General features: G+C 37.2%; 2 protein-coding genes across 2 annotated transcripts in view; both read right to left on the minus strand.

The window, feature by feature from the left end:
• Positions 1-2,775, minus strand: part of gda (guanine deaminase) — a 30,316-nt gene extending 27,541 nt beyond the window's left edge. The window contains exon 1 of the mRNA XM_084054837.1: positions 2,620-2,775. Within this exon, the coding sequence (XP_083910963.1) occupies positions 2,620-2,751 (132 nt within the window). The 5' untranslated portion in view covers positions 2,752-2,775. The remainder of the gene's footprint in view (positions 1-2,619) is intronic.
• A 3,411-nt stretch (positions 2,776-6,186) lies between these two features.
• Positions 6,187-11,148, minus strand: part of cUnh9orf85 (chromosome Un C9orf85 homolog) — a 6,640-nt gene continuing 1,678 nt past the window's right edge. The window contains exons 3-4 of the mRNA XM_084056188.1: positions 10,084-10,197; positions 6,187-6,543 (exon numbers count right to left, since the gene is read on the minus strand). Coding sequence (XP_083912314.1) covers positions 6,315-6,543; positions 10,084-10,197 — 343 coding nt within the window. The 3' untranslated portion in view covers positions 6,187-6,314. The remainder of the gene's footprint in view (positions 6,544-10,083; positions 10,198-11,148) is intronic.

Consider the following 11,148-nt stretch of genomic DNA (forward strand, 5'->3'; position numbering starts at 1 on the left):
ATTTCATGTGAAGGTCATTGAATGAGCTAATCCGGCTCATTACTTATATACTTGTGGCTACAGTTTTATTTTTATTAATCATTATTATTATTTTTGTATTTATATATTTCACTTTTTTTTAATTATTATTATATTTGTTTTCATATACATCACTGCTATTATCATTGTTAATGTTTTGTGTTTTGTTTTGTTTTTTCGTTTTTTTTGTCCTGTCTCTTAACTTTGTATCCTACTGTATTTATTTCAGATCTTGTACATGTACATTATTGTTTGTATGTCCAGCCTTATGGGGAAAAATGTTGGGTGGTTGGGGAGGACTGGGGTGGGGTGGATGGGAGAAAATATAAAACCGAAGAGTTGTTTCAATTTTTGCATATGTAAATACAATGTCATGTCTCTTTGAATAAATTTTGCTTAAAAAAAAAAAAAAGTAGCAGATCTACAAGGTCGGTAGATCTGCTACTTTTGATACTTTTGAATTTGAATCCTAAAAAGCAACGGTTTGGGACATATGAGGTTTCAACCCGACAGAGACGATGTGATGGAAGACGTGGTAAGGGTTTAGTTTAGTTTTTTGTTTTTAACGTAGAACAGGGAAAACTGTTGCGCCCTTCTTTGCCCTTTCTTTGTTCAGGGTTGGTCGGCGGTGGTTAGTTAGTTAGTTTATTTATTTCGGTCATGATTTCTTTTTTACAACAAAACATTTGAACATACAGTACATCTTAGTCAACATGATGACTATTTGGCCGAAAAGGTATGGGCTGAAGCCGAAGCTTATTTTGCCCACCTTATTACCTTTTAAAATAAATTATCATAGTAGCTTAAAGAAAACGTAAGCGCAAACAAAAGAAAATGAACTAACACAAACTTCAAATATTACATTTCAGAATAGATGAAACAAAACAAAAAAAGATGAAGGAATAAATAATAAAAAAATAAATAAACATTTGAATTTACATAATCTTTTCAGACAATTTGTACCTTTTGCAAATTTAATTATAACAATATCTTCTATCACTAGTATCGTTGTTACTATCGCTATTTTGAATTAATTACTATTTGTATTTACTTAATAATTCAATTATCTATTTACTTTCAAAATACTAGGTTACATTTGTATCAATATACATATCTCAATATATCTTCTTACACATGATATATGCATTCAAATACACATCCATAATTATGTATATGTATATGTGCATATGAAAATATGCACAAACACATAAATGGATACACTCTTTCATGTTTTTACTTGTTCATTACATTGATGTTTTATATCTATCAATTACATTTGCTTTATATAATTTCTTATATGTTTTAATTGGTGGTCTCAAAAACATAAAGGAAAGCTGGCAGAAATATTATTATATTTTCTTAAGTCTCTGTCTAAGGATTTTCCTTAATATTACATGCAGTGAGTGAGTCTTTTTCTGCCAGTTTTCCTTTTTGTTTTTAATGTAAAAAATATATTTTGATAAATTATGACGTCACAACGATACATTCCTTTAATGTTGACCTATCCTATAGTTACTCTATAGCACTTGTTTTAACTTTATCCTCTACTTTGTTGACTAAAGTTCATGCCATTTAACTCTTGATCTTGAACTTTGTAAGTGTGACTCTCTGGACAAGAGCGTCTGTCTGCTAGATCAATGCCTACATCAACTGTAAACGGTATTTATCAAATTGTAAAACTGTACTTATTTAATCCATTAAATCCGGGAACGCATCTGTGTCATTTTAGATTTTAGCTATAACCATTATTTTTATACTTTGGGCTATTCAAGAATAGCAGATATACAAGCTCATAGCTCATGAAATCTAAAATGACTTGAAATGACTTGAGTTTGTCATCTGATGTCATCATCATGACAGCAATTATTTGAAAACTTTAGTTACTAGTTACTTTGTAGATTTTCATTATTATTACAAAACATACAATAACCACTTCAGCCCTATATACATTTCGTCCATTTGAAAATAGCAGATCTACAAGCTCACAATGCGTCACGATGGGATGCATTGTGAGCTTGCAGATCTGCTAATTTCAAAGGAATTTCATAAATGTTATACATTTGAAAACTTGTGTAAATTAAGGGACCTCCTGCATAATGATTACTTTGACTTTTAAGTACATTTTGATACCAATACGTTTGCACTTTTACTCAAGTAAATTTTCAACACTGGACATTTACTTGTAACAGAGTATTTCTACATTGCAGTATCGATACTTTTACTCAAGTAAAACATGTGAGTAGGCTATACTTTTTATTTTTCCACCACTGAAAACAAACAACTCTTGGAGAGTGTGATATCATACAAATGTAACCAAATGGACCCGTGAGGGTCCATTTGGTTACATTTGTATCACACTCTCCAAGAGTTATGGGGTCCAACAACCGACATTGAAATTCATCATGATTTGTGTGCATGGGGATCTCATCTTAAACAAGCCATAGTGCTTAATGAGTCTCCCAGTTTAGTAGACCTTGAATTGACTTTGTCTACTTCCATGTACTGATGTTCTCATGTCTTACTAAATAAAGTACATAAATAAATAAATCAATCAATCAATAAATAGTAAATCTTTCAGACCACCATATCTTTTAAGCTCACCTTGCCCTCCTGGTCCACTCCTATCAGCGCATCCTCCAGGATCTCCAGAGCAGAGAGGGGTGTAGAATGGACCAGCGTCCCTCTGAAGACCCGCAGCGTCATGGTGACACAGTGTCCGTTAGAGGAGCTCATGTGGCCGGTGTGTGGTGGCTCTGCTGTCAGCCTGTCTGTGTCAGTGAAGTGAGGGTTCAGAGTACATGATGTTATCTCTGAACTGCGTCAAGCGTTTTATCCTGAGGAGGGGGCGGGGCGGGTCGTGAGCACTGCGGAGCACTCCTTCTTTGAAGTGTTGGCAACACGCCAACAAGCGTTGCTCTCTCTCTCAGAGAGAGAGAGAGAGAGAGAGAGAGAGAGAGAGAGAGAGAGAGAGAGAGAGAGAGAGACCCGGGGGCGGCGCGAACTTCATCATCATCACCAAGCGAGAGCCACCGCACACACAAGACGGCACACTACTACAGCACATGTGTGTGCGTGCGTGGGTGCACACGGCGTTTCTAGCCAATCAATACCAATGCGCAAGTCCCTGATGGTCTAGTGGTTAGGATTCGGCGCTCTCACCGCCGCGGCCCGGGTTCGATTCCCGGTCAGGGAACACGTTTTTTTCAATGAATTGAGTACAAATTAAGCCGGCCACCAATGGAAACAAGACTTTCTTGGGTTTTAAATCCTCTTATGAACAGTACTTACTTATAAAGTATTCAATCAATCAAAGGAAACTTGTCCATGGCCATTAGATATCAAATCTGACTTTTACTAGTTACATATCTATATGCAAATGTAAAAATCTATAAAATACATCTATGATAGTCTTGATTGTACAGAGTAGTGGTACACAGTTGAAAAATAACTAGTCTAAACAGTATATATTCTGTTTAAATTCCTCAAATGTCCAGATTATTGAAATGCTGAAATAACTAATTAAGTAATTAATAAATAATAACAATAGCCTAATGATAATAATGATTGATTGATTGAATACTTTATCAACAATTGGCAAAAAGTACAGAGGTACAGTTATACAATAATGCTAAAAGCATAACACAAACAGCCCTGAGGGCTTGGTTCCATTGTGGTCCTACGTAACCTATTCAATTCATCAAGACATATAAAGACATATACTATAAAATAAATCATCAATACTAGGAGCAGTAAAAAAAAAAAAAAAAATCGACAAGCTAGATGACTTGTCTAGGCCTAGTTGCAATAATAACGTTGTAATAATAATGATAATAATAATAATAATTATTATTATTTATAAGATGCTGAATTGTACCCCTTATTCCATAATGTAGCGTATAGGCCCCTACTGTATGACTGCCTACAGGCAGCGCGTCTGTGGATTCGTCTATACAAGTTTGGAGTAGAGAAGGCCCCTGTATCCTCAGGCTACAACAGCTCCATCCAAAGCGCCCTAACAGGCCTGTAAAGTTTCTGCCCCATGTGTGTTTTTAGCACATATACCTGCTGCTATGTGGACCTACCAATGTGTTACCACTTTCACACCTTATATGCTTCAGAATGTGTCCTCCTGCCATGAAGCCAAAGTGTTTTGACACAGATGCTTTTATACTTTTATACATTTACCGGAGAATATATTCCCCTGTCGGGTGGAAACCTCATATGTCCAAAACTTTTACTTTTCAGGATTCAAATTCAAAAGTAGCAGATCTACAAGCTCAAAAGTTCAAGTTCAAGTTTTGAGCTTGCAGATCTGCTACTTTTGAGACGCTGTAGTGTGATCAAGTAGGGCGTTAATTTACAAAAAGAATACAAAGAGTTAGAATATGGAGATGAGAGGTTTCTGACAACATGACCTGCATCCAGGAGCAGCATTTTAGAAGTAAGATAATATTATATATATATATATATAATATAAAAAATATTTGCAAAACACCGGAAATGCAACGCGTTTAAAAGCTTTCTCTAATTTTCCAACACAATTCAACTATCTTCCAACCTTCTTTATTGCAGGGGGGGGGGGGGTCCCAGAGGGTCCCCAGCTAAATGGTTAGGAAGCAAATGGAACGTTACGAATCTAATGGGGTGTAACGATACGTTTTAACAACGATTCGATACGTATCACGATACTTGGTTGTCGATACGATACATGAACGATACAGGTTAATATAGAACGATACGATACGTTTCGATTCAGTGATTTAGTCGATACATGAACGATACAGGACAGGCTAATTTTGAAAGATACGATTCGATTCAATGATTTAAAATCGATATAGCAACTATTTATTTACCCAAAAAGTCTGTGTGAAAAATAAATACCTGGCTACTGGATATAAAGCCCTCTTTCTCTTTTTTTCTTCTTAAAAGTACTTAGTATTGATATAATTGATTATTTGCATTGCAGAACGATTCGATACGATTATTTGCATTGCAAAACGATTCGATACAAAGTCAAACGATACGATATTTAGCTGTTTGCATATCGATATAGTAGATCGTTGAAAATTCTAAACGATTTTTTGATGCAGTTACTATATCGTTACACCTCTAGTCAATCTAACTCTGAGAGTGTACAACTACAAATGGAACCAAATCGACCGTAAAAAAAACAAACAAACATTGTTTTGGAACAATGAAACAGGGAGCGAGGGAAGGAGTCAAATATACCTCCTCCCCCCCCGATCCTTGTGTGACCTCAGGTATTCCCTCATGTCCGCACCACTCACAATAATATGTGGAGGTCGTTGCCCTTCCAGTCATGAGTTGGGTTGCAGTCATTAAGCAGAACAAGGCCTCATCATGTGAGGAATTACGTTATTACATACAGTGCTAAATAAAACGCTCCATGAGCTCACCCATTAATGCAATCATGGACGTCATTAATGTTGTAAGTATAGTCTTGGGTACTTTCACTTCTTATATTTCCACATTAGTTTAAATTAGTCACCTGCAGGAGTGTCTGACATAAATTATACAGTATGCCAGTTGAACACCCAGGACTCAAACGCGGGTCTCCCTTAACATCTAGTCACAGGAGAATCCCTGCTTGGCCTGGGGAGACGGTATGTTTTTGTGCTGGCAGGGCTACTCTGTTACAGTGGATGATCGATCGATAAATAGATAGATCATCGATCGATTGGTAGATCGATCTATCTACCTACTGTACCAGAGGTGTCATTTCATTACAAAAAAAGAGGGTGAAAAAGTTACCACTAGCAAAAATAGCAGACTTTCAAGCTCACAATGCATCGTGGTGGGATGAGTTGTGAGCTTGTAGATCTGCTATTTTTGAAAGTGTGAAAGTGTTTGCCTGTAACATGCCTAAAATAGGGAGGCCAATTTAAAAGTGATTAATGAATGTATGAAAACAAGCGTCCATAAGTGTCGATCTAAAATCTCATTCATCTGTTAATCTGAAAAACATTCAGAGATGGAGAAAATATATGAATAAAATACCTGAATTCTGAGGTTAAAAGCTAAAGCTAGGGGGTGGCAGCAACCTACCCATACCTTCCTACCGGCCAGAATGGCATTTAGAGTAAAATGTCTCCATTACTGTAAATGCAATGTGGTTGCTATTGTACAATACAATAAAACACATTTCATGTAGTTGTTGTACTGTATATTGTAAGAAAAATAAGTATTCAGGCTTCATACAGGGAAAATGAAAACAAAATGAAACAAGGGTTGATAAACATTAGCCATATTGAAAAGAAAAGTCCATCAGGCCCTTTTCATTCTTTGACGTTAAGGTGTTCCAGGTCAGGCAGCGTCCCCCCAGCCTTGCTGCTTGTCTTCTTAGGCCCTTCATCATCATCATCATCATCATCTTCTTCTTCTTCATCACTCCCAAAGTCATCATCATCACTGTCCAAGTCCTTTTTCCTGCGTCTGCTCCCTTTCTTCTTCTGACCACCATCCTCTTCTTCCTGTTTCTCACCCTCTGGTTCTTCTGAGTCGATCCTGTTGGAACACAGACACATGGCTTAACCTCATTAAGCATCTTTATTAGCAAGAAGGATATTATTGGAGTGGAAATCAACACTATCCCCTAAAGCATCTGTATGGCTTAAATAATAATAACAATAGATTTTATTTATAATGCACTTTACATTTGAAAAATCTCAAAGAGCTACAATAGGTAGTTGCATAAAAATAAACATCACACCATTAAAAACATCTGAGAAACTGAAACAAAACAATTAAAACATGGGGCATAAAGCCTAGAGCAGGGGTCTTCAACGTTTTCAGGCCAAGGACCCCCTAACTGAGAGAGAGACTTTACTTGGTCTGCTCTTTTTCCCACTACACCTATACCTCTTTGCCAAGAATAGCCGATCTACAAAATCCCAACACCTTGCGAGCTTGTAGATCGGCTATTTTTGGCTAAAGTTCTCCTCAAAAAAGGGATGCAAGGGTTCAACTGGTTAACGTAAAAAAAATCATATCACACAAAGATTTGGCAGACCCCCTGTAGTAACTCTGAGGACCCCCTAGGGGTCCCAGACCCCCTGTTGAAGACCCCTGGCCTAGAGGTAAAACCAGTGTTGCTAAAAAATGCTTTGTTAACACATTCGGTGGCAGAGTTTTATTAAAAAAGTGACGTTGAGTGCCAGAGATCTCACCGTTTGTAACTCTACGCTGTTTACAGCTGCAGAGTGCAGACTCCACGACGAGCACCCGATTGTAAACAATATATGCGTGCAGGACGGTGGATGGTCCTGGCTAACGCCTGGAACAATAACATCTCTCACGCGAGTCACCACGGCGGAGTGATCACGGATCGAAAATGACGTGTTTTTTTTGCAAGGACATAGAATGGGAGCGGACGGGAGCCAGGTTTTTTAGCACGGTGATCCATCTGTCCCTTCCTTAAATTCTTTTTTTTTTTTGGGGGGGGGGGAAATGTTCAGAACCCAAGATATCATTATCTGAAGATTTGCAGCTCCATCCACTCCTTGTTTAACTTATAACTGAAAAAGGCTGTATCTCGCTTCCTAAGCACTTTTTTTTTTACTTTGAAAAACAGTATGAACACATTTTTTTATTTCATTGGCACTGAGAGAGTTAACACCTGGAACGCATCTGTGTCACTTTTTGATTTGAGCTAAAAAGCATTGTTTTACACTTTGGCTATTCAAAAATAGCAGATATACAAGCTCATATGAGCTTGTATATCTGCAATTTTTGAAAACATATGAAAATGTGTGCACATTTTTTAATATATAATATATATAAAAAAATGTGCACACATTTTCATTTTTTTTTTTTTCCCAAACAATATTATTGTTTTAAAGCGAACATTTTTAACTCTATTCTTTGCTTCTGGGGGTCCCTGGAACAAAATATTTTGAGATGGGGGTCAGCGGCCAAATAAAGATCATTTTGGAGGTCCTTGACATGAAAAAGTTTGAGCACCACTGATATAGAAACATACGTTTTTCAGAAAATTGTTGGGATTTAGAAGACATTCGTAGAATCGGCTTCAGGTCTTAAAGGGTTAGTTCAGATTTTTTGAGTATTTTCTGTAGGAAATACTTACCATTAATGAAGTGGTTGCAAAGGTACTAATTGATTGCCCGAGTCCCGTGGTCAGAGTTATGGTCCGTTTCTGATAAATATGAATGTAGTTCCGGTAGATTAGTAGATTTGGTGGGGGCCGCTCAATAAAAATAAATTAATTAAAAAAATTAGCGTAATTTGTATTGTTGACCTATTTCTACCATATAGAGCAAGTTTCGTTCAATTTCGACCCCTCTGTCACATGGTACTATTTTTTGTGTCATATATTTTGTGCGTGAGTAGGCTTCCGCGGCGCAGTGATTCTGGACACAAACATTAGTACCATGTGACAGAGGGGTCGAAATTGAACGAAACCTGCTCTATATGGTAGAAATAGGTCAACAATACAAATGACGCAATTTTTTTAAATTAATTTATTTTTAATGAGCGGCCCCCACCAAATCTACTAATCTACCGGAACTACTTCATATTTATCAGAAACGGACCATAACTCTGACCACGGGACTCGGGCAATCAATTGATACCTTTGCAACCACTTCATTAATGGTAAGTATTTCCTACAGAAAATACTCAAAAAATCTGAACTAACCCTTTAATGGGTCGCTGTGCAACATGCTTCCGTAGACATGCTGCTGGTTCTATAGAATTATCTACCTGGAAATAAATGTTTTGGTTGTGGTGATGATGTCATGATGATTCAGTCTATTAACTTCTGTGTTTTTCTTTCCATTTATAAAACCATACAAAAATAAAGTTCCTTCTGTGTGTTTTCCTTCTCCTTTTTCTTGACCTTCCTCACAGATATGAGAGAGAGAGAGAGAGCTAAAGATGGTGACTGACGGTCACATGTTAAATGTGACATGGAGAAAGCATGTTCACAGTTAGCATAGTTAGCCCCGTCTGCGACCTTAAACCATTAAAACCGGGAACGCATCCGTGTCATTTTTAGATTTCTTTGGCTATTCAAAAAATAGCAGATCTACAAGCTCATAGAGCTATGAGCTTGTAGATCTGATTTTTTTTTTTAAATCGTGAAAATGTGTGCAAATCTTTGAATATATAATTATATATATAACATTTTTAACTCAAACTTTGCTTCTGGAGATTCTACAAATGTCTTCTAAATCAGTTTTTTGAAAAAACTTAAGTTGCTATAATATCAGTGGTTCTCAAATAATTTCATGTCAAGGACCCCCAAAATGTATTTGGCCGTGGACCCCCATCTCAAAATATGTTGTTCCAGGGACCAGGGATAAAATGTTATGTTAAAAGATATATATATTCAATGATTTGCACAAATGTTTGCAAGATTTTTTAATAGCCAAAGAAATCAAAAATTTCCATTCCCGGTCCTTAAGGATTAAACAGATGTAGGTTCATTTTCTACCTGGTGTCCTATGGTTTCAACGTGCAGACTATTATTTTTGATAGTATATCGTTTGCATTCTATGTGTGTGATTTCCTTGCTTAATATCGTTAAGAAGTCGCTGTGGATTAAGAGTGTCTGCTAAATCAGTGGTTCTCAAACTTTTTCATGTCAAGGACCCCCAAATTGACACTTATTACCCTGCGGACCCCCATTTGAAAAGATAAGCCAGGGACCCCCATAATATTAGATTTTTACGGCTCTCTAGCAGTGATTCTCAACCATTTTAATTTCAAGGACCCCCAGTTTGACATGCATTAGGCTACGGACCCCCATTTAATGGCATTTATATTGCTGGGACCCCATTTTATATTGTAAAATCAATGTTAATTTAACTCAGAGAGTGTACAAATGGAACCAAATGGACCCGTTAGGGTCCATTTGTACACTCTCTGAGTTACAGACCCGTGAGGGTCCATTTGGTTCCTATCCATCATTTAGCTGGGGACCCCCTGGTACCCCCTCAAGTACCCCTGGGGGTCCTCGGACCCCACTTTGAGAACCAATGTGCTAAATACTTAAATTGTAAAGTGTAAATAGCAGAGGCCACTCACGGAATGACGATGTCTTCTTTCTTGCCACATTTGGCGCACAGCTCCAGCTGCAGGGAGCAGGGCTTACAGATCACATGGTACGCGTCCTTCACCGTCTTCTGACAACATTTCACACTGAAACGAGAAGAAGACACACCATCATCACCCCATATGAGAATAACACACCATCACCTTACAACACTGAAATGAGAAAACACGCCGCCATCAGGAAGCCACTAATGAGCTTGTAGATCTGCTATTTTTTTGAAGAATCTTGAAAATGTGTGCAAATCTTTGAATAAATATCTATTTTTAAAAGCGAAAATGTGTAACTCAAATCTTTGCTTCTGGGGGGGGGGGGGGGGTCCCTGGAACAAAACATTTTGAGATAGGGGGTCCGTCCGTGGCCAAATACATGATCTAAAAATGTTTTCTAAATCCTAACAGTATGTTGCTATATCAGTGGTGCTCCAACCATTCCATGTCAAGGACCCCCAAAATGATATGTATTTGGCCGTGGACCACCATCTCAAAACATGGGGTTCCAGGGACAACCAGAAGCACAGATCGGAGTTAAAAATGTTCACTTTAATTTTTCAACAAATAGCAGATCTACAAGCTTATTGCACGGCACTCGGTGCCACGCTATGAGCTTGTATATCTGCTGTTTTTGAATAGCCAAAGAAATCTTAAAATGACACAGCACGTGACACAGCACGTGTGTCATTTTTAGGTTTCTATGGCTATTCAAAAATAGCATATATACAAGCTCATAGCTACAAGCTTGTATATCTGCTATTTTTGAAAAATCTTGAAAATGTGTGCAAATATTTGAATTATTGATTGTTTTGATTAATTGAAATTTGTATTAGGCAAAAGAATGTAAAACAACACAGTTACATTTATAATAATTTTGTCTAAAAGGTCCGACCAAAAAAGTCCTTGCGGACTTGTTTCCGTTGGGGTCCTTGAATTAATTTCATAGACATATATAGTAGCAACCAAACAGTTCAAAAATCAACATAAAAATACAGTGAAAAAAAAAAATCTATTTTAAAGCGAACATTTGTAGCTCAAATCTTTGCT

This window comes from Gymnoscopelus microlampas, assembly GCF_963454915.1.
Source record: "Gymnoscopelus microlampas genome assembly, chromosome: 4".
NCBI classification, from domain to species: Eukaryota; Metazoa; Chordata; class Actinopteri; order Myctophiformes; family Myctophidae; genus Gymnoscopelus; species Gymnoscopelus microlampas.